Here is a 24686-nt window from a genome sequence, read left to right as displayed (position 1 = left end):
TGCTCAAAAAATGCTAAACCATTACTAATCTTTAGGTAATGGGGTCCTTACATTGCCTTAAATTGTAATTTTCTAGAGGGAAAAAAAGGCCAAGATGGAGATGGTTTTCCTCAAACAGCTAGGTCTCCTCACTGTACCCTAAGTATACCAAATGCCTTCCTGTCTCTATGCCCCATGGTTTTCCTGTACCTGTTATACCCAAACCTTACTCATTTTGATGCTCTCCCCTCATTAGGCCCCAGATCTCCCATGAAGCCTTCCTTCATTATTTCTCCATCACAATCCATGCATAATGAAATGCCATCCTGTGTGTTAACCCTTATTTCATTGGTGTTTCTTATTCTTCCAACCAGATTGTAGCCTCCTTGAAAACCCTCTGTAAATGCAAAATTTGCCCAACATGGAGCCATATGCAGCTACCTAATGGAAGTTTGTGAATAGAAAATTGGAACTCATGTTTTCCTGGGCAGCTATTATGGGCCAGACACCTCAATAAGGATAATCATAATCTATTTAATTTTTCACACATTCCTATGAAGTAGCTACAATTGTGTCTCAGTTTGACAGATGGGGAAGCCAACACCTCAACTTGCCCAAAGTCACACACTCAGTAAGTAGCTGAGCTAGAATTTGAGCCCAGGCAGCCTGGCTTGCACCATGCTGGTGAGGAAGAGGTTGGGAAAAGCTATCCGAAACATTTAAAGCACCCCATTGAAAGAGTGCCACGAAGAAGGACTGACTACACTCAGGTCACAAAGTATTTCAATTTAGGTTCCTAAGCTCCCAGGTTGATTTTTTTAATTTGTGGCATGAATAAATCCGTTTAGAGCATGGACTTCTGCTAGAGAGACCAGCCTCCTATCCAAATTGTCAGCCCTAAGCCCGTCCCAGAGCTGTGAGCTTGTCCTGTGACCCTGATACGTCTACATCACCACCTCTCCAGGTAGTTACGAACAAAAGGTTTGTGAACTGATTAAACACAAGCTGTTTATGTTCTGCTTCTACACGCTCCTGTGCCGGGTTAATGTGGATAGCATGGTGTTGACTGGAGTCTTTGCTCATATATTTTTTAAAAACAGCACATGCTGGAATGCATATCCTTTGTACAATAGCACCCCAGTGGTTAAACAGTTCCTTACAGAGGACCCTTTGCTATAACACCAAATATTTATAAGTTTATCTCACCACACAATTCAGCATTCAGAGTAATACTGAGTGGAAACATAGAGATCAAAGAATTCAATAATAAAAAAAGAAAACCCTTCATGCTCTATCTGTCATCGAATGAAAGGGTTAGTGCAGTGGGATGGACATCCTCTTCAGCCTGCCTGCAGCCACCCGTCATGCCACTTAAGACTTAAAACAATGCGATCAAGTGTTCAGAATCCCCAGGATTGAGTTGTATGTATACATTTGGGTATTATTTCCAAGTTGCCAGTTTTCCCCAGATTAGCACATTTTAATTTTGGCTTTATTAAAGAAGTGAGAACATGAAAGAGGATTTAGCACAGTGGAGATGTCAGTCATACTTTCTTGCCATCATGAAGTGGCTTGTTTGGTTTTGGGCAGGCATCCATATAAATCCAAAAACAGGTCTATAGGACTAAAAGCCAACTGAATGGGATTCACAGAAAGGAAAAGACAAGAAATATAAAATTATGTAGTGAGACCATAGCTATCTAGCCATGGATAGGAATGCTGGGCCCTCGACTTGATTTCTTCTGGCCCTCTGGTTGCCAAAACAAAATATAGTCTAGTATCAGCTCCACAGGGAGTACTTCATTGTTGCCATTAATGAAATGGCTTGGGTGAGCCTAGCCTGGTGCCTAGCCAGAGGCAGGAGACATGGCTCAGTTAACTCCAGGAGGTAATTCTTGTTGTGGGGGGCCATGGTCTTGATAGGGGTGCCTCTTTGTCCATCAGTGTGCTGTGTTGGAAGAAGGCAGGAAACCACTGGTCCAAGAAAGTACACTCTAATTGGATTTACAAACACAGGAAACCATCAGGGAAGATGCAGAACCGAATGCAGTAGAATCACCAAATCTTGATGATAGAAGGTCCTCATCAGTTGCCTAGTCCAGTGGTTCCCAAACCTCACTGATCATCAAGAGCTACATGGGGTATTTAAAAGTAAATGCACATTCCCAGGACTAACCCCAGAGTTAGAAGTTCTGATAGAGGAGCCTTGGAATCTGTATACTCTAAAATGCTCCCAAGGCATCCTGATGCCCAGCCAGCTTTGGGGATCATTCACCTGGTCCAGCCTGTCAATGAACAGAGAGTATTTCTGTTAACTCTGCAAAAGTATCATCTAGCCAATTCTGGTATCACTCAGGTTGATGCAGACTTACTACCAAACAAGGCAGTAGAACCCAGGGTAGTAAAGGGAGTTAGGGTTGTTGGAAGTCTTTCCTAGACTGTAATTATGGGGCCTCACTGTATCTTCTATCTATTCGTCTCACTTTGGCCCTCTGCAGTAACAGATCAAATATCTTCCCAACATGGCAGTCAGTCCTTCAGATGTTTTAGGAGAGTTGCTCTTCAGTTTGTTCTTTTTATTGATAGTTCATTTGTTCATTCATTCATTCATTCATTCATTTTGGCCTGGAAGTCTTCTCTAGGACTGTATTCATTGAGGGTGACCATGCCACTTCCTTCAGCCACTCCTCATAGATCGGATGGCATCCACTCGCCATCCTGTTTCCCTTCCCCTGGGTGAACTCTAGTTTGTCAGTGTTAAATGTGGATCCCAGAATCACTGACCCTGTGGCCTGACCAGTGAGAGTCCAGTGGAGCAGTTGCTTCTTTTGGTGTAGACTCTGTCCTGCTTCTATTAAAGGCTGTTCTGAGAATAATCAAGGGCCGGTGCAGATAAGAAACTCTGTGGCAGATCAGGAAGAGAAAAGATTGTTGTTGACTGAACAGATCAGGCATGAAGTAGGTGCTAGTGAATGGGTAAACTTGGGAGTGGAGGAAGGGCACCTTCCTTCTAGTATTACAGGTGGAGAAATAAAGTTTCATTGGCATCGGATACCCAGATAATGTGCTGTGCAGACCACAATGTGCAGAGGTTATCTGGTCAAGCAGACACTCTCCTTATGGCTGCCACACCAGGACCAGCATGAGGGGGCAGCTTTTTCCCCCTTGTGGTATATTGTGATCAACCTAAATAGTTCCATCCTAGTAAATTATGTTTCCTTCTTACAATTGAAGGGAAATATTGATGTACCATCTCTATTTGGGGTCAGCTCCTGGTATATGCTTATCTTTAAAGCTGCCACAAGAACTTTGCATATTCCCTGAAAAAAAAGAAAGGGCAAGAAAAGAGGAATTATTGTCACATTGACAGCTGGTTGTAAATTGAAGGATTCAGTAAGCTGGTCAGTTGCTTTATATACACAGGATTGAAAAAAGTTTCCTTGATTGTTTTCCATTGAATTGATGGGTCATTTTAACATCAATGTAGGAATATACTAATCCCCTGGTTGGGTAGCAGGATTTCTTTCTAAATAGAATTGAGCAAGCAAGTAAAGAAACAAAAAACGAAGGTGGAAAAACCAAACAAAACAATAGCAGCAGTAACAATAGTGACAAAATGGATCAAGGTTTGACCCCAGGACTTCATTTACCACAGTAAATGTTGGCTTCATTTTCAACAGTATTAGGTGTGTTAACCTCCTGGAAATCAGAACTCAAGTATGTCCTCTCTAAGTGCTGCTTTTTCTGCTGGATCCAGGAGATAAGGTGACATCTGGGTTTCTGGAATCAGAGTATCAGCCATGTGTGCTGCTTTAATTCTATGTGGGGTGCATGTCCAGCATCAGTGAGCCGGGAACCAGGAGGCCTTGTCCAGCTCTCCTTTCCTGAGCTACTTGTGCACTGAACCTAGACAAGATTGGGGTTCCCAAGAAAGGGGCATCCTGAACACCTGCTATCGGGCACTTACATCCTGCTGGGGATCCAGGAAGGTGTACCTGTGGGAAATAATCAGGGTCTGACACTGTCCATGCTGGCTGTTAGGAAGAGCCTGAGCTCCATGAGAAGAACCCTGGTAAAGAACCCATGGACCTTGGTGAGGTGGGGGAATTGGAATAGAAAAGAATACTCATACTCCTATGCATTAAATGCCTATATGGAACATTACACAAGTCTTTAACTTTGGCTTCAAACAGCTAACTGCTGGTGCCACTGGGCTCCAATGAGCAACCAGTAGTTCTCTGTTTCATTTATCTGTTGGTGGCACCAAAGACAGATTTGGTCTATGTCATCATCTTGCCTAGAATGGGCAGAAGAAATTGTGGGTGGGCCACAGGCACACCACAGGGCACGAAGCCTGTGCAGAAAAGCCAGGACTCTACATGGGCAGACTTGCTGCTTTCCCAAAGTCCAGGTGAACAGCCAGGGACAGAGGACAGTAGCCAGATGGCATGCCCAGGAATGGCACTAGATGGAGAAAGCAGCCAATGGGGTGAAAGTAGGAAGCCAGGATCCCTGAGATGGTTCAGCCTGGACATTGGTGGTGGTATTACAGTGGAGTGAAAGAAGGAGACCTCAGTGAGGCTTCGTCAAACAAGCCCCTCTGCACTTTTCATTGGCCACGTTCACGTTCCCTGTCTACATCCTCTTGATTCTGTCATTTTCAAAGAGGAAGCTAACAGTAAGCCATTCCTGCTAAACTTTAGATGCTGCAGGCATCTGTGGCAGGAGATAGTTCTGAAGGCCAGCACCTCTTTGGGGGCTATTCCATTTGTAGTGTCATGTCCTGTGATATAAACTGCTTTTTTCAGAAGACGCTGATGACTGCTACAAAAAGAAAGTGTTCTTCTGGTTGATTGGACTGTGACTCTTCCCCTTTCTCCTGATGTTCGCACAAGCAGATGAAAGTGTGTAGGGCAGGTTGGCATTCATTTGAAGTTGTTCCCTGGGCTCTAAGTACAGCTCTAAGCAGAGGCAGGAAATGTTTATTTGAGCTTTAATGGGTGAGTCAGTTTGGTGCAGCTTTTAGGTCACTTTAAACTTGGGGCATCCTGTTTAAGTCAAAATAAATAATCATCCTTTTAAGCAGTTGAAAACAAATATGAGCTGTACATGAGTCAAATTTATACCTTTTCAACCAGAAGACCATAATGTAGAAAATTTATTATTTGGCCAATTATGATTAGGTTAAGGTTTTCTCACAAGAAAACAAGCATCACCCTTGTACCCAAAGCAGGATGGACTCTACCCTCTATGGCTTTGTTGCTTGGAGCCTAATTGTGATTCCCAAGAAGGGGTGGAAACGATTGCTTTTTTAAAACAACATTAATAAAGTGATGATAATTGTTATTGTTACTATTGCATAGGAAAATTCACAACACTAACAATGATGGGACTCTTTTATTCTCTGTTAATTGGCAGATAAGTCTCTAATAAGAAAAAAAGGTCTTTTTCTATTATCTATTCCTCCCTTCAAACCGTACGCCATCAGCTTGGGTAATAGTTACATTTTAAAGAAAAAAAAAGGGTAGTAGTCAGCAGAAGTCCTAAGCCCTTGACTGACCTTTCACTTTCATGTGTAAACTTGGGTCCCCAGGGGCAAGGGTGCTCTGCAGATTGAGCTCTGGTCATTGCAGATGGGTGCCACCCTTTTAGAGGATTTAACCTCAGTGTGTTTGAGGACATGTTTGAAGAGGCTTTGAAGTTTCACATAACCCAAAATACAATAAATGGACCAGTTATTAGAAACCACCCGTGACGTTCCCACAGCTTCAAGCCCTGATGCTTTGCTGAGTGATGTGTGCCTTTAGTGTTTATCCCAAATGTTATAATGTCTTTACTCATTTCTTACAAACTTCTGAGATCTTGGCCTTCAAGATATTAGTAGAACGAACTTAGTAAGGTTGGAAAAATGTTATAATAATTCCAACAAACTCGATTCAACAGGCATGTATTAGGGGCCCATTCACTTGGTGGAATTAAAAGGTGGTTTACACGTGCTCTCTGCCCTCAACAAGTTTCCAGTTTAATAAAGAGCTTAAATACAGTGGAAAGAGGAGAGCTCTAAAAACAGTCTTATAAACCCAGAGATGAAAAAATAAAGGTAGACAAGGTTTCTGTGAACAAGCCTATCCAAGGACTATGCTGCCAGCTGTGTGCCCGAGATTTTTCTCAAAGGCTATTGCAGATCTATAAGACTGATTGAAAGTGGCTCTAGTGAGAGGCCACACACAGCATGTCTGAGTGAAAGCTGGAAAGTACCAATTTTTATTTACTGTGTGTAGCTTATTGTACTGATAGCTATACTTTCTTTGTGGCTTAACATTCAGAAATAGGGAAATAAGATTGATTTGGTTAAGTTCCCTAAAGTGGTTGGATCTTTTGTTTGATTCTACCAAGGGGTGTAATAAAGAGGAGGGTATGTTGCTTGATTTTATTTTCAAAGATAATAAAACATTTAGGACAATGGAAATGGGGAAGAGATGGAAGAACTTCAGGCCACCTTCTTCCAGTCCGTCATGAATTCCAAACTCTGCTTTCAGAAATTTTTTCTTAAAATTGGCTTTAATTATGCCATTTTACAACTCAGATTTCTGGGGATTTTATTTTTAGAACCTCCCTCAATCCCACTGCCCCCAAACCCTGCAATCTGTCTTCTTCCTACCCATCTACCTTTACCCAGGATTTACTGTGTTTCCCAGATAGCAACTTTTTTCACTGGGTTCACTCCCACCCTCCTCATTCACACACACAGTGGACATTTCTGCTCATCTGTCTCCTTCAGGGCTATGCTTCTAACTCGCCAGGCCTTCTCCTCCTCCCACCTCCCATTGTTCGAGGCCTTACTTAAATATGATAGCCTTATGTGGTCTTTCCTCAAATTCAGATTTATCGTAACTAAATTCCTACAGCAATGGCCAGTCCATCAACACCAGCAGAATTATGGAAAATATAGATGGGGTTTTCATATGGCCATTTCTTACAGTGATCTTCTATAAGTGCCAAAGCCTTGTAGATCATAGACAATTGTTCTCTAGGGGGATTAAGAAGATATGATGTAGAAACATCGGTATCCATCTGGCTGGATACAGAAGAGTTTAGCACATAACAATATAACATTTTGTGTGGCCCTTTATGGTTTCCTGTGTTCGGTTCTAAGGTCATGGAAACCAAAGCCACGGCTACGTCATCTGCTGTATCCTCCAAGCATCCATATCAGAGCTGGGAACCCAGGAAAGACCAGCTGAACTGATAGGTCAAAGAACATAAATAAGGAGGGAGAAAGGAGATGTTAAAAAGCATGGAGTGAGGACTCATGACACCCTTAGGTGGTACGGTGGAGAAATTTTTCATGCTGTCACTGGGGCATCAAAGATAGGCTGTTCCAAATCCAATCTTTTGTTGGACATGCATGTGAATTTGATTCAAAAACGATAGACTCTTCTCACATCTAAACAGCTAACAAATGATGGAGAATGTGTGTCCAAACAAACGCAACTGGCAGGACAAGCAGTGCTGCCAATGGGAAGCCTCTGGCTATCCGTCACACCTTGAGAGGTGAACAGGGCAGGACTCGCTTTCCCCTCAAGGGCAGGAAAGGTTAGCACTCTGGGAAAATGGAGCCCAATGGGAATTTCAGACACACGGTGTGGCCCTTCCGGCTTGAAGGTCATTATTAACTATTCTTACCCTAAATGGCCATGACACATAATCTCTCTTTCCTAATTTTATTATTTTACTTGCTATCATAAGACCGTAACTTTTTAGACATTCAGGTGAGATTAAGGGAGGAGGAGGTGGACTAAGGCTTTTAAAATCTTTGATTACCTCAGAAAACATATTTGCTTACTTTACCAGGAAGTTGAGTTTTTGTTTTGTTTTGTTTTCTGCCCATGCCAGGAGGGGATTAGCGAGTAGCTGCTGGGTTTGCCAGCTTTCTTTTGATTTCAGTTTATGTAATTAAGCAGTTCCCTGAATGACTTGAGGTTCTCACCCTGCATCAAAACATGCTTCTCAAATGTGTTAGATATAGAGGTCAGAAATAATCCAAACTCACTGAACAGAGGGAGAGGTAGTGAAAAACTTATCTTGCCTTAAAACATCCCTAACTATGTAAAAAGGGCTGATTATGCTTTTGGGCATGAACATTGAGCTGTACGGTGTAGAAATCAGGCTAAAACTAAAAGTTAAAAATGGACTAAAGTTAAAATAACTCAAAATGAGGCTAACAATGGAAATAACATGAGGAAACCAACTTTGTTTTATTACTGAATTCCCCTTGTCCATTTTGAGTGTTCAAGGCTTCATGTATTGAACAAAGATGAAGGAGGAGCCCACTATGGGCCAGGTTCAGTTGTAGTTGCTGGGGATAAAGAATTAAACCGACGAAAGTCTTGCCCTTCATGATGCTCGCATGGAGTGAATGTTGGTTGAGCAGATTTTCATTGAGTGCTTCCTTGGGTGTGGGGTTCTGAGCTAGTGTTGATGGAGGTTGTTAAGAAGACAAGTTGCATTCCTCAAAGAGCTGACCATCTTACTGGGAAAAGAAGACACCTATCCATGGAACAAAAGCACTGTTCAAGGCTGTAACCAAATCCTGGGCGGTTGATACAGACAGCCTGCCTGGGGGCTGCTGTGATCGGGGTGGGCGCCCATCTCCACCTTCCCTAGGTAGGAGGCCCATTGCAGAAGCTAATTCATATTGTCAGTTCACTAAACAGTGTGAATTTGCAGATACGAATGTCAGAGCACCCTTTGGTTCCGAGAATCCCTTATAGCCCCTTTATGCTTCTTATTTCATTTCTCCACATGATGTTTGTTTTTAAAGGGAGCCACAGCAGCTTTTATTTCAAGTTAGGCTAAGTCCCTTACAAACCAACAGTTCCTGTCCTCATGAAGAACAGACTACTGGGGGAGAAAAACATACATCAGTTACACAGATAAAATCATAAAATCACCCCTATGTTGAATGCTACAACGGAGAGTACAGCACAAAGAGGGGAAATTTGACTTTGTCAGAGTTCAAGGTCGGCTTCCAAGGAGAAAAGATGGCCGTACTGCAATTTGAAGGATGAAGAGAGAGTAACCAGGTGAAGGGGAGGGGAAAACCATTCTGAGCAGAGGAAACCATGCAAGGAAAGACCCTGTAGCAGGAGGGAGTTTGGTGCTGGGGCAGATGGGGCAAGGGACAGCTTGAAGGGAGAAGACTTAGGAGAGTTCAGTAGGGCTAGATCATACAGGCCTTGAGGCATATTGAAGAACCTGAAACAGAAGAAGTAAGCAGTAGAATGAGGGCTGGAAGGGGGGTGGGTTACAATCATTTTTCATTTCGGCAAGCTCTCTCTGCCTACAGTATGACAGCATTTGGAGGTGGACTAGAGTAAATGTGGGGAGACTTGGCAAGAAGGGAATTTCAAGAATCTAGACAAGAGGTAGTAGCTGTGTGGGCCAGGATGGTGGTCACAATGGTGGCAAAGGTGGAGAGAAGTGGACCAATGTCACCTGTACAGAGGTAATAAGGTACAATAGATAAAAGCGACAGGGCTTGGAGATGGATGTAGGGAATGAGAGAGGGCGCTATTAAGAATGACTTCCAGGTTTCTGACCTGCAGAACTGGCTGAATGGTAAAGCCCTTTGCGGAAATAGGCTCTTCTGGGTGAGGACCAATTTGTTGGGGGATGATTATGAGTTCAGGTTTGAACATGCTGTGTTTGGGTGCCTTTGCGGCATCAAGGGGGAGACTTCAGAAAGGTGGTTGGATGAACAGGGCTAGAGCTTGGCAGAGAGGACTGGGATGGAGGTGTAGGTTTCTGAGTAATGGGTGGAGAGTTGTGTTAGGAGCATTGGGTGTGGATGAGATCACTCAGCGAGGAGAGAGGGAGGAAGGTGGACGGCAAGGCCCCAAGCCTGGTGGGAGTCCAGCGCCTAAAGACCCAGGAGAGGAGACGTCTACGAGGAGGCAGAAGAACTCTGCTGGAAACCTAGGGAGCAAACCAGGAGAGTGAAGTGGCCTGAAAGCCAGGGAAGCCAGTGTTTAGAGGAGAAGGAGGTGGTCAGGGAAGAAACTGCTGAGGGCTCAGGAGAAAGGAAGACTCGATAATGGTCACAGTAATGTCAGCCACAGTACTGTCAACTACAGAAGGAACAGGTCATCTTTCTGAGCCAGGGACTTGAATGAATGACTTAATCCTCGTAAGAAGTCTATAAGGCAGGTCCTATCACCATACTCATTTTTACAGATGAAAAAACCAAACACAGAGAGAGAGAGTCATTTGCCTGAAGTTGCACAGGCAGAAAGTGAAGGCATCGGGTGGGAGCTCTTCTTCCTCACTCCAAAGCCCCCCCATCCCTAAATCTTGTGCTGTGCATCCCTTGTTGGTAGGATAAACAGCAGCCAAAGGCCAGTGGGAGGCAGCAGGAAGTGGCAGTTTTCCTCCTCAGAGATAATGGATTTTTAAAATAATGGCTAAAGGAATAATCCATTGTTACTGAAGCCCAAGTCTGGGGTCGGAGGCTGTGGTGGTGTTGAAGGAATGATGCAGCTGTACTTGCTGTGTGAGGGGCTTACCCCAAATGCCGTAGGGCAGAGGTTCTCAGAGTGTGGTCCCGGGACCAGCAGCATCGGCGTCACCTGGGTCGAGATGCAGATTCTCGGTGTCTTCTCCAAACCTTCTGAATAAGAAATGCAGGAGATGGGGCCCAGGAGTTCATGTTACTATAAGAAGCCTCCATGGGATTCTGATGCTCGGCAGTATTAAGAATCATTGCTCCTGAGGGTGCCTTGAAAGGAAAAGATGGGTCCTTGCGTTGGAAAGATTTACAATCCATACATCCCACAGATGCAAAACACCTTGGCAGGAAAACTCAGCAGGTAAACTCACTACCCACCCCTCTACGTGGGACATGACTCCCAGGGGTGTAAGTCTCCCTGGCATTGTGAGACAGGACTCCCAGGGTTGAGCCTGGTCCTGGCATTGCGGGATTGAGAAAGCCTGCTTGACCAAAAGGGGGAAAAGAAATGTAACAAAATAAAGTTTCAGTGACTGAGAAATCGCAAATCGAGTCAAGAGGTCATTCTGGAGGTTATTCTTATGCATTATACAGATACTCCATTTTAGTTTTCAGTGTATTCAAATAGACAGAAGGAAATACCGGAAACTACTGAACTGTAATCCAGTAGCCTTGATTCTTGATGATGATTTTATAAATATATAGCTTTTGTGGAGTTACCATTTGATTGTGAGAACCTTGGGACTGACACTCCCTTTATCCAGTGTATGGGCAGATGAGTAATAAAATAAAGACAAAATAAATAAATAATATTTATTTATTATAAATAAATAAATGTGTGTAAGGGGTATGGGATGTTTTGGATGTTCTTTTAAATTTTTATTTCGAATAATGAAAATGTTCTAAAATTAATTGTGGCGATGAATACACAACTATATGATTATACTGTGAGCCAATGACTGTATTCTTTGTATGGATTATATGATGTGTGACTATATCTCAATAAAATTGCATTTAAAAAAACTCACCTTGGCAGGAACAATGAAAAAGACTCAGTGGTTCTGAACCCTGGCTGCACATTTGAATCACCTGAGGAGCTTCAGAAACTACTGCTGCCTGGTTTCCACCCTCAGATTCTGACTTAATTGGGCTGAGGTTGGCCTGAGCACTGGATCTTTGAAATGAAGATTTGAGTGAAGGATGGAAGCATGAATGAATGAATGAATGGAGGGGAAGGCAGCACATGCACTTCTGAGTACAAAATTGTACTCCCGAGAGATAAAAAGGCAGGCTGTGAGGGGAAGGGAAGGCAGATGAAAGAGAAACTGAACCTTAGGCCCTTTATGAACCCAGTAAAGCTTGAATAATTCTGGATAAGGTCATGGGGGAGAAACCACCCTGAATTAGTTATAATTCTTAATCAAAGAGATGTCAAGAATAAAATAGATATGCTATCAAAAATGCTGCAGTAATTTTTACTGAGTAAAAATTCAGACTTAATGGAAATAATTCTGCCAATTTTGCGTGAAAACAATGTAAGTAGCACACTGTTAGAAGCTTCACATAGGCTATACCTATATGTGAAGAACCTACTATGTGCTCTGTTCACTGCTTGATGAAGCCTCCTCCCCAGCTGATTGGGTGAGATTATTGGTCCCTAAGCATGCTCACTTTTTTCCACATCTTGGCATTTGTTCATGCCTTCTTCTCTTCTCTTTCTTTCAGGGCCTGGCTCCATCTGGAATCCTCTGTGCCCTTCCCCTCACCCCCATTTCAGGGAGCTCCCCTTTCTCTGGAATCCTTCAGCATCCAAAATCTTTAATGCATTCTACTATTTTGTTTTTATCATCCTGCCCATTTCTCAACTCCGTCTCTGGATTGTGAGCCCTTTGAGGGCAGAGATGGCTTGTAATTTTTTACCTCCTGCCTAGCATAGCATCCCCACTCCAGGAGCTTCGAAAATATTAGTTGAGAAATTATGCAAATTCAGTCCATCCTTATCCCACATTATCATGGATAAGAAGGTGTCACCCTGCTGAGGTTGGACTGGGTCCAGGAGAGAATCCTAGTTGCCTCTTTCGTGGCTGCCAACATTCCTTGGCTTGTGGCTGCATCACCCCAGTCTCCGCTTCTGTGGCCAAGTTGCCTTCTCCTCTTCTGTATGTGACATCTTCGTCGGCCTCCCTCTTAAAAGGACACCTGCATTTAGGGCCTACCTTGATAATCAAGCATAATCTGCCCATCCCACAGAGTCCAGGGATTAGGACATGGACATCTTTTGGGGGTGGGGGTGGAGACTTATTAAACCTATGACACATATAGAGGTAACTGGAGCTTCCCAAGGGGAAGAGACTTGCCAAGATCACACCTGAATTTAGTAACTGAAATCAGACAAAGACCCAGGTCTCCTGTCATTTGTGGGCTTCTCTCACTGGGCCAAGCTGATGTCCATAATTCTCAAAAAGTGACACAGGGCTTTTTGGAATAATGAAAATGTTCTAAAATTGATTGTGGTGATGAATGCACAACTCTGTGATGATATGAATAGCCACTGATTTTACACCATGGACGGATTGTATGGTATGTGAATGTATCTCAATAAAACTGCTAAAAAAAGAAAAGCACCACAGGGAAAGAGATGGTAGAGTACCACCTCACACCCTTCATTCCTCCTTGCCTTGGCTTGTGTGAGACCAGGGTTTATCACCTTTGGTCCTTCTTCCTCTTGGGTCCCTGTTCTGTTACACTGAGCTTGCAATACCCTTGCCCTTCTGGGCAGCTGAAATGAAATTAGCTAAGTGGCATTTTCTCCTCTCCTTTCAGGACCGCCTCTTTTTTGTCATGGAATATGTAAATGGTGGAGACCTGATGTTTCAGATTCAGCGCTCCAGAAAATTCGACGAGCCTCGCTCACGGTTCTATGCTGCAGAGGTCACATCAGCCCTTATGTTCCTCCACCAGCACGGAGTCATCTACAGGTAGCCTTGTCTCCACTGCTTTCTGTTTTGAAAGTGAAAAAATAGAGAATTCTCCAGACAGTTGAACAGCCTTAAGCTCCTGCCCAGCTGGTCTCTTAGCAACTGACTTTAGATTAGCTGTTTGTTCCAGTTTGCTTACAGAGAACTTGGGGGGGGGGGGGGCAGCTGTTTATCATTGCGAATGTTAATATTTGAATGGTCACAGGAGATCTGACCCACTGTTTGTGCCAGCTTTGATTTAAAGCTCAAGCTCAACATTTTAAAGGTTTGGCGCTGGGCAGCCTTGGGGCGACCTTCATTTTTCTCCCTTCTCCACCCTCTTCCTTGAACATCAGGGCATTCTCTTTACTTTTTCCTTCTGTGCCATGAACTTCCTCTCCTTCCCAACCTCTTGCCACTTCCTGAGTTTGTTTGGCTTAGTTGTCTCCAGCAGATAGAATCAGGGAAGGAGGAGTTGCTGGGGGTCTCAGGGTTTATGACCTGGGGGTGGGGGTGGGGAGGGAACTAGGCAATATCCAACAGGAAGTGACTCTTTGCAGATCATCCCATCCTTTTTCCTGCCTGTCCCCCTTCCAAGAAAACGTAGAAAACACACTCACTCACACACACACACACACACAAACTTTCCAGTAAGGGAGCACGACAATTTACGCAGGCTATTCAGTGAGGTCAGGAATTCTGGGAGGAGTAAATATTTATAATTAGCAACAAGGACACTAAGGTTCCTTAAGGTTTTCTCAGGGACTGTCAGTTTTTTTACTTGGTCTTTGCTTCCTTCTCTTTTTATTTTTGTTTTAAATTGGATTAAAGAGTGGCTCTCTATAGCTTTGGTTTAACACAGAATTTAGTCATTCACAAGGCTTTACTGGTCCACTCCTGGAAACCAAGCCCTGAGCAAATGCTTTTTGGGGGTTATGACCACCCCTCACCCTAGGCTTCCCTTCCCACTGCCATCTCTTAGCTTCTTAAAGCTTGACTCGACTCTCTCATCTCGAAAATAGTATGGACCACATAACGAAGCCCATACTTTTTACCCTGGACTTAATGGCCCTCCACAGTGTGAGCTCTTGTGTTCAATTCCTATCACTGCATAACAAATTACCATACACTTAGCGGCTTAAAAACAACGCCCAGTGATTATCCCATGCTTTCAGGAGGCCAGGCACAGCGTAACTGGGTCTTCTGCTCCTGTCTCAAAGGCAGCAGTTAAGGTATTGGCCAGGCTACATTCTCTTCTAAATCTCAGGATTCTCTTCCAATATCACGTGGTTGTTGACAGAATTCATTTCCTTGCAGCTGGAGAACTTAGGCAGCTTGCAAGATCAGCAGGAGAGAAATTCTTCCCTGCTTTGGGTATCTAACTTTTGGGAAGACCTAACTTTAGGACTCACCTGATTGGATTAGGCCCATCTAGGATAATCTCCCTTTTGATTAACTCAAGGCCAAAGGATTAGGACCTTAACTCTATCTACAAACTCCCTTCAACTTTGTGTTATAGTGTAACAATCTGGGGAATGTTATCACATCACCTTTGCCATAGTCTGTTGGACAGAGGCAAATCACAGGTTGCACTGCACTCAAGGGGGCAGGGGGGATCATGGGATTATACAAAAGCATGGCTCATTAGGTGTCACCTTGGATTGTATCCATCACAACCCAAGGCACCTCTGTCTCCTACAACAACTTATTTTGAACCCACCAAAGTTCTTGGCTTTCCTCAGACTCATCTTCCAAGTTCCATGTTTGTTGTGCTCTCACTCTGATCCACACCCCCTCAGAACAGCCCAGGAGCCTCACTGCAGCACTCCTTGTCTGTACCAAGCCTGGCCCCCCACATCCCTTCTCCACACTTCCATCACTGCACCCATTGCTGCTCCCCTTGTGTTAGGGTTTGACATCCGTGTGGGTCCTTCACTACGTTGTGAACTCTCTTCAGGGCCACTCCTTCAGTTTTGTCCTCACCCCTCAATCTCGATTCCTTCTTACTCTGCATGCTCTTGTCTGGCACATAGCAAATAACTACTGACTTCAATTAGTTTAAAACCCTAATCCCTGTCCCCAAAGCAGTTTACAGGAAAAGGAAGAGACAGACACCTGAAAAGATAATCCACATTACAAGGCAATCTGGCATTAGGTGCCAGTGATAAGAACTGTCCTTTGAGATGTCATCCAGATACCATCCTGATGAAAGTGGCTTTTATCATCCACATTTTATTAGCAGGGATTCTGAACTTACCTTAAACAGTTTGCTTGAGAACATACTTGGTAACTGACAGACTAAGGAATGTAATTTAGTAAGTTGCAAACTTGGGTCTGACTGCTCGATAAGCTTATGCTGTAAATCAAGACACTTGTTATGCCACTGTTTCAAGTCTGAAGTCCCTCTTTAGCTTGTCATTCCAGGTTCTCCAAAATTTGGGCTTCCCTTATAGTCCTAGTTTTCTTCTCCTTTCAGCTCCCTAAATGAACGTGTCCCTCTACCACATCCTTGACCGCTTTCACTCTTTTGACTTCTGTGAGCCCTGCTCTCTCTCCCTCTCTCTCCATTCAGCCCCCTGACCATTTCTCCTTAAGCTCTGTTTCCATGGCTAGTTCCTTTTCCTCCTCCCATCCCCATTCTCTAAATGCCGGTTTTCCCCCAGAGCTTTCACCACTCTTTATTCTTACGCTAAATGCTCTCTCTGGGCAATTTCAGCCTTCCCAAGGCTTCATATGACTCCTAGATGGCAATGACTTCCATATCCCTATGTGCAGCCCCCAGTTATTTCTAGAATGCCAAACAAGACTTTCAACACCTGCTGGACTTTTCTCCTATCTCACATTAAGTGTGGCCCCCAAATATTCTGAGTATGATTGTCACATATCCCCCTTTTTAGCATCCTTCAGCCCTTATAAGATGAAGTTCTAATCACTTTTGTGGCCTTCACGCTCCTTCATGCTCTGGCCCAGGCAGCTGGGCACAGGTCTCCAATTGCCCACTGCACAGAAGTGAAATGAAGAGGCAGTGAGTAGGGCGACACCCAACCCACACTGTGCTTGCCAAGTTCAGACCCTGTGTGGGTGGCTTTAGCCCCGTGAAAGGGGTGCTCTTTAAAAGTTTGCTTATCCAGAAGAGATGCCTTTTTTGTCTTACTCACAGAGATACCATACCATACATGCTAAAGACACTATACATGCTACCTGGCATCCCCGATGATCTTTTGACTGTTATCATCACCTTTACCTCCAGCCCGGTACCCCACCGGCAGGTGCTCCAGAACACTTGCCATTCTCCTCCAAATACTATTCCCTTTCATTTCTCTGTGCCTCCGGCCCTGCCCTTTGCAGGAATTCCCTTGCTTCCAGTCTGCGACTTGATTAGTGTTTTCCCATTCATGTCTATGGTCTAACTTCCTCGGAGTCCCTGATATAAAACAAAACTAAACCAATAAACAAAACAAAACAAAACAAAACAAAAAACCAGATTTCATAGTATGGGAGGAGGGGAAGTAGATAAGAGTAGAGATGAAGAAAGATTGGCCATGAGTTGATTGTTGAAGCTTGGGTGGATACATGGGGTTTCACTATTCTGTCTACTTTTGTGTATGTTTTAAATTTGCCTTTAAAAAAAAAAAAAAGGAATACAGATTCCAGGGTAATATTCCTGGAGCTTTTGATTCAGTAATTCTCATATAGGTTCAGCAGTCTGTATTTTTTAATAAAAGCTCCCCAGGTGATTTGGGGACCACAATTCCAGAGAAATTCCATTCTGCCTTCCCAACTATGCAAGCGTACCTCCTCTTTGACATCTTCCCCGACCCCCAGCCAAAGTGGTAATTGTCCCTCCCCTGAGGGACACATCATTTATCCATACCATGCATTTAGCAGGTTCCCTTTGCCAACCTTGTATTTTTACTTATGATACGTATTCTGTGATTGAGAACTCCATGTAAGAGTATTTACCTTTTATTCTCTATGGCCTAGGACAGTACCTTGTTTATAGAAGGTGCTCAATAAATATTTGTTCTTCTGGTTTACAATGCTCTAGACTGTTGCTCCTGTACTTACTGAAAGTCTGGATTCAAATCATTCCTAACACACAACACACAATTTTTACCCCAACCCTAAAAGGCACCCCATTCCGTTTTACTTCTCATTTTATGGACCACATAATTGGTCCTTGGAAAAAAATCTCTTTTTACAATGTTGACTTTGTTTGAAGCTGCCAACAAAAGTGCTGTATGGGGTAGTTGGTCTGAAGTTGGCCAGAGAGGCCGTGAGTGTGTGGCCTTGCCTGTTGGCTTCTAGCTGTTCTCATGCACAATGCATGTTACCACCAGGGGTCTGTCTGGGAGACTGGCGAAACCAGGTTTGGAGGATCAACTTCATGGCTGAGATTGAATTTTCCAGCCTTATCCACTGGAATTTATACATAAACTAATTAGTGGCTAATTGGACAACGTTCAAGAACTACGGAAAAAAAGTCATTTCTTCTGGCTGGTGGCTCACCCTTGAAAGAGAGCACAAGCTGAGAGGCACGACCCCTTACTTCCGGTCCCGCCCTGGGTCAGCCTCCCCATCCGGGCAGCACAGGCCCCACCTGGCCCTCCTGTACTTCCACACATTCTAAAAATTTCTTGTAAAAATCTCTCTTCCCCAAACCCTTGCACCTCTCACAAACTATGAGAAGTGTGGAGTCTTTGAAGGGGTGGGCCTTCTGTCCAAAGCTTGTTCAGGAAACTTCTGTGTATCATGTTCGGTGCTTGTACATGTTACCTTCAGAGAGTGTGCATCTGTCTGAGAGGCATAAAAGAGATTTTGTGATCTACCTCCAAGGGGGCTGGGGGCCCTGGAAGACAATCTATGGCTCGGCAGACAGGAATGTTTCATCTTATTCTTTTACGATCCAGAATGACCTCGTTCAGGCCAAGGGCACTGTTGGCTGCAGAGTGGTGAGGACTCAGCCTTGGGACCCGTAGCCATGTGTGTTAATGCTCTATGCCCAGTGTCCTCATCTGTAAAGTGAGGATAATAGTTGTATCCATCTCACGAGGTTGTAGGGATTACGTGAGTTAATAGGTCTCTTCTGCCTGTTGATAAATATTAACTAATATTATTAAAGCTTGAATTGATTTTTATTAAGATGCATTGAAAGGACATTAGAAATATTTTATCCAGCCCAGGCTCCAAAAAGCAATTCTTGTAACACATTAAAATTCCTTCTTTCTTTCTTTCCTTCCTCCCTTCCTCCTTATAAAATTGAACTCATTTTTTTTTTAATTATAAAGTAGCAGTCTTAGTAAAAAATCTAAATTTAGGCAATAAAGAAAGGTATAAAGTCAGTTTCCCCTTCACCAACCTCAAAGCTACCCAAGGGTAAAACAGTTTAACAGTTTCTAGAGAACCTTCCAGAAATCTTGAGCAAGTTACTGAACCTGTTTGTGACTGGTTTCCATTTGTAGAATTCAGATAATGCCTGCCTTGTCATTGGTAGTCGGGAATGGTTCTGGAATCAGACTTTTATAAAAAGTCATTTAAGAATTAAGAGCAGGGGAACCAAGATTTAGTCAGAACCTCAGAGCACCTTGTAAACCTGAATCTTAAAATGTTTTCTCCTCTCCAGGGCTGGAGAACAAAGCCCAGAAGGAGGGGCTTAGGAGGGGTTTCCCCAGAAGGCGCTGGGCACATACTGAGTCTCTAGCTGTGTTCTCTAAGCTGTGTCTCCCCAGAAAACACAGGCAGAATCATGACAGGAAATTAGCCTTGCCTTCCTACTTCTCAAAGTGGGAAAGTGTGTGTGCCTCGTTTGGAGAATGATATCCTGTTCCAATCCCTGGAATCATCTTTTACCATTGGAAAAGTTAGGGGTTTCCTGACTTACGAAGTTCTCTTTGGTTAAAGCCTGTGTTAATAATTGGAAAGGTTAATATTTAGGTCTCATCTCCTTTCAATACATTTTATATTTATTTAATGCTAATACAAAGCAGGGGAGTAGGATGAGGTGCAATGAGGCTTTCCTTTTTCCTGGAAGGAGTCTGCCCCTTAGAAGGTCATTTACTTGTTAGGAGATCTTTTTCCCCCATAGAACATTGTTCTCAGCCGTCAGCATTCCCTCTCCCATCCTACGAGACAATATTTTAATTAAAAAGCTCCTAAGGTTCTAAGGGTTGTGTCTCTAATGAGAAGATATTCGCTACCATGGCAGGAATCATGAGTGAAATGTTAGACCAAGAAGGGCCTCAGAAACTGTCTCATCCAGCTCCTTCGTTTTATAAGAGTTGGAACTTAGAAACCAAAACTGGGTGGTAACTCACCCAATTTTACACAATGTGAGGAAGTATAAATCTTAGGTGTTATTTTAATCAAAGATATAGATACAAAGAATCATAGAATTCTACAAGGTGTTTAAAGAAATAAAAAAAAAATTTATCTGCATTCCGCACCCCCCAATTTATTTTAGGCATTATTTGATTGAATTTTACCATAGAAGATGATTTAGTTCTCTTCTTGTACACCCTTCTCAACCTCCCATCCTCTCATTTTCTCAGAATAATTTATTATAATTGTAGTTAAATGAATATATATTGTTTATATTATTATGACTGAGGAAATATTATGAACTAATATATATTAGCCATGTGGTAAACTATAGTTACTCTGTCTTTTCCATATATTTTTGTTTGTTTCTTTTCCCTGGAGTTAATAATTATCTCTTTGTTTTCTACGTACTTATTAGTAATTCAACCACAAGCTCTCTACAAATTGTTCACGTCTCCTCTCAGGATGTTTAGATGTATTAGGCAGTCTATCAATTTTATATTGGTGGATAAATTTCTTCCAGAACCTTCTAAACCATATCAGTCTAAATAGTTTCCCTCTGTGATTCTGCTGAGCTGTCATCTTGAATTCCCCTTCACTCTTTTCCTAAAGATTCAACCACATAGAGAGTGGACTGGTCAGCTGGGAGTTCATGGTAAACTAATCTGGCTGGGCTTCCTCCTGGGCTAGGCCACCTGTTTCTTGTATCCCATGTCTTCCTCTTAGAATACTGTATTTGGTGAAGCATCCTCCAGTATTCTCAGAAAGGGTGTGGAGAGTAAATTTTTGAGACCTCTCTTTCATATCTAAAATCCTCTTTATGTTACTTTCAGACTTGATTGATAGGTTGGCGGGTATATAATTCTAGCTTAAAACCCATTTTCACCCAAATTTGAAGGCGTCATTCCATTGTCTTCTAGCTTTCGGTGTTGCTTTTATGAAATCTGAATCAATTTTGATTCTTTCTGGAACTTTCATTCACATATTGGACTGGTCAAGTGGGAGTTCATGGCAGGCTAATCTGGTGGACCACTTAGCTGGGGAGCCACTGACTGTCAGTATCTTCATACCTTTTTCCGTGGAGTGCTCAGATTACCCTGAGAAGACTTCCAGAGTCCTGCCTGGAGGGAGAGGGACTGGCCTCCAGCACCACAGGAGTCAAGGGAGGGCAGAGGGTTGGAGGCCCAGTTTCTGGAGTGTGTAGGTTCATTTAATTCTTCTGTTTTCAGTACTGTGCCCTGGTGCCCCCTGTCTGGAGAATAAACCTATAGGGGCAGCCAGGACCTGTGCAGAGTGAAGAAGAGGTTCTGGGTTTCTGGCTACTTTTCAACCACATCTCTTTATTGTATCTATGTCTACAACTCCCTCGTTTTTAGAGATAACTTTTACTGCTACTTCCAGAGCTTTGGGCCGGGTGGGGGGATAGTGGTGGGGAGATTCTGCAGCATAAATTTGATTATCTTTGTCTTTGCCCATTGTTGGTTCAGGATTCAGCTTTCTTGAGTCTGTTCCATCAGTTATCATGCATCCATTTGCTTTCCAGCTTCCAACATTTTGTTGTTATTGTTTCTTCTCTTGTTCTCCCAATCTTTGAGTGTTTAGGCCTTGTGTGTAATTTTGGGAAGGAGAAAATAGTTGTGGGTATTTGATCCACCCTTTTTATCCAGAAGACAACAGCAGCAGCAATGACAACAATAATAGTAAAACACACACACACAGACTCACACACACACACACACTTATCTGCCAGACACTATTCTGAGCACTTCAGTCCTCACAGCAACCCCATGAGGTAGATATGGTTATTATCCACGGGATTTTTGATCTTTCCAAAGAAGGTGATCCTGCCAGATTCCACTGTCCCTATTGCTGCCAGTTGCAGCTTTGCATGGGAAGCAAAGTTGTGCCTTAGAGACAAAGTTTGGAGCCAAAGGACTGGGGTTGAATCCTGGGTCTGCCTCATCTTAGTTGCATTTTCCTGAGCAAAAGACTTGCATGGACCATTCTGAAAAGTAAAAGAAAACATTTGCAGAAGCATCGAGTGCAGTATTTGGCGGGTTAAAGGTCCATCTCAGGACAGAGCCCTGAACTCAGAACTAGGCAATATTCCAGACAAAGGAGAATCCTCTCTTTGGTGATATATTCTGTTCCTGGGGGCACTTTGGGACCCTGAGACAGGAGAAGCAAGTGCTGATAAATGCACATGTTCCATCCAATGGCTGGAAGAGCTGACAGACATGCTCACATTGGAAAGATGCTAAATCTGACTTTGGTTTCTCAACCTCCCTGTTGGGCTCCCTTTGCTCCTGACCCTCTTCACAACCTCCCCACCCCACCTCTGCCTGTCCCTGTATGGCCTGCCTCAGCCAAGATTCTGACTTTAGAAATGTGCACTGTAGTTTAATGAGTCATTCTGTCCCTCTACAATGATGTATAATTAAAGGCATTGTTCCCTAATAAAGGAATGCTAATATTTAGACTAGCCTGGATTTTTCAGAAGTAATCACATTTTCAGAGTCCAGATTTACTTGAGGGTGAGACCATCTTCACCCCAAACTTATAAGTGCTGATCACAGTGGGGGGTGAAATCATTGAGACATGATGAAGGGGAGGGGAGAAGGAGAGAGCAACGAGCCACCAAGCTGGTTGGGATGAAGCCAAGTTTACATTCCTCTGAGGAAGCCACGTTACTGCTCACCAGATCAGAAGTAGAATTTTGACTCTCATTGACATTGGAACTTCAGAGCAAACAGGAGGTTTGGAACCAGAGGGAAATTCCTGATCAAATTTGTTTGTGTTTCAGCTGCAAGTGTGTGTTTCAAAGAAAAATTATTAGGGACTCTGTCATCTCCTACTTTTGTACCTCTCATGGTGCCTAGCATAGAACTGAGAAACCAGTATTACAGACACAGCTCTGGGACTCCCAGGCTCAAACTTGGCCTCCACTGCCCATTAAATGTATGATCTTGGGCAAGGAATCTAAAGTCTTTCATCCTCAGTTTCCTCACCTGTGAAATGGGGCTAATAATATTGCCTACCTCACGGAGATGTGGAATCAATTGAGTTAACAGATGGAAAGCAGTTAGACATGGGTCTGGTACCCAGTAAGCGCATACTAAATGTTAGCAGCTATTATTGTTGTCACTATTCTATTTCATGAATGGATCGGGGCAGCCAGTAGGATTCACTGTGTCCACCTCAAGAACTTCGCCAAGAATGGACCCTGACAGTTGGCAAACTGATGAAAACACCTTTCAGTTTATAGCCTTCCAGACAAAGGCTGCTTTGAGGAGTCGGAGCTGCCACACGAAGGGGAATTTAATATCTGTGTGCTAGTGTCGCTTTTATCTTATGACCATGCAATGTTCTGTAGAAAGTAGGAGTCTTAGGACACACATTTCTGTGGTGTGTTCAACAGCAGAGACCGAATTCGCCCAGGTTTAATCATTGGATTGTTTCTTCAGTGCCTCTGGCTAATTATTGAACTACTAAAAATGGGAATTGTTTTAGCAAACAGTAGGTGGCTTTGCCATGTGGTAAACAGAGTCCTGTGTGAACGCCGGCGGTTGGCTCCCTGTGGCCTCTGGCAGCCCTCCCCATAAGGCCCTACGCAGCCGGCTTTGTTCTGTGATGACTCAGGCTTGGGGGGTGGGGGTACCACAGGACTTGGAGGCAGGAGGGCCACACTTGATCGGCTTTGCTTCTCTTCTTTGGCAACAGACTGAAATATTAATACTGGTGGCTGTTGCCGCCTTCTCTCTCCCTGCTTCTGCGTCTCTTCTGCCAGGAACTGGTGGATTCTCATAAAACAAGAAGTTTTGGCACTTTCTAACTCAGAGGCCTATAACAACTCCATGTTATCCCAGGATAATGCCCCAACTCTTCTGCCTCTTTTTTGAAGCCATCCACAAGTCGACCTTCCCTAGCTTCATAGCTACATCTCGAGATTTGCAAGCAGATCTCTTTGTATCCCACAATGTAACCCCTTCCTAACTTCCCAAGTGCTTCTCCCATCAGCTCCTCCTTGAATGTTTTCTTGGGCCCAACAGGTGTACTCACTGATGGACCTCAGACACCCCATACACAAAATGGGTTTATTACCTGGAGCAGAAGCAGTCCCCACACAACCTGCTCCCACACCTCCAGACCTTTGCCCAGGCTGGAGCTTTTTCAAGGAACACTGTACCTGTTTTTGTTGTTTTGTTTTTTGTTGTTGTTTTGTTAAATATTTCACATTCAGCTTTCAGTCACTTCTCCTGACTCTTTCCAGCAAAGTTAATCATTCCTTCCTCCTGCTAATGTTACATCTGCTACATTTTTTGCAGCATTTCTCATACTGTATTGTAAATATTTCTTCCACAGGTTATACTTAACGATTGATTTTACCCATCGGCCTATAATTCTTGGTTGACGTATCCAAATTTATCAAGAAAACATCTCTGGGGAGTGGGTGGGAGGAGGGGAGCACAGATAGGTTTTCTATTGGACTTCCTGCTGGACCAGCGTTTCTCTGGGTCTCCTTTGTGTGTGCACTGTCCCGTTCCACACTACTTTTTATTCTTCACAGTGTCTGGTTGGAGAATTGCTGTAGTGGAAAGAATCGGGGACTCTACCTTACCTGGGTGACCTTAGTCAAATTACTTCTCCCCTCTGGGCCTCAGTTGCCCTGTCCACAAAATACAATGGTTTGATTGGATGATGTCGCTCTGTGAGCCCTAAGATTGGTTGGTCTGGGAATGCCTTGAACAGGATCTGAAAATGTCATCTCAAAATTCCCATGGCTTTGGAGGATGAATGAACCCATGTAGCAAGAGTGCCCAGGTGCTAACAGAGGGTTTGGACATCCTATCCCGCGGTTCCTTTGGAACATGAGACTTCATTGGCAGGTGGTCCGACACTGCTCTCTGTGTAACAAATCGCCATCT

General features: G+C 43.5%; 1 protein-coding gene across 5 annotated transcripts in view; it reads left to right on the top strand.

Moving 5' to 3' along the window:
• The window catches only part of PRKCE (protein kinase C epsilon), a 517101-nt gene that overhangs the window by 414916 nt on the left and 77499 nt on the right, over nt 1-24686 (top strand). For all 5 annotated transcript variants that reach the window (XM_037807299.1, XM_037807298.1, XM_037807301.1 and 2 more), the window contains one exon: nt 13310-13464. In XM_037807299.1, coding sequence (XP_037663227.1) covers nt 13310-13464 — 155 coding nt within the window. The remainder of the gene's footprint in view (nt 1-13309; nt 13465-24686) is intronic.

This window comes from Choloepus didactylus, chromosome 17 (genome assembly GCF_015220235.1).
Source record: "Choloepus didactylus isolate mChoDid1 chromosome 17, mChoDid1.pri, whole genome shotgun sequence".
Lineage (NCBI taxonomy): Eukaryota > Metazoa > Chordata > Mammalia > Pilosa > Megalonychidae > Choloepus > Choloepus didactylus.
This window is presented reverse-complemented; position numbering and strand designations above follow the sequence as displayed.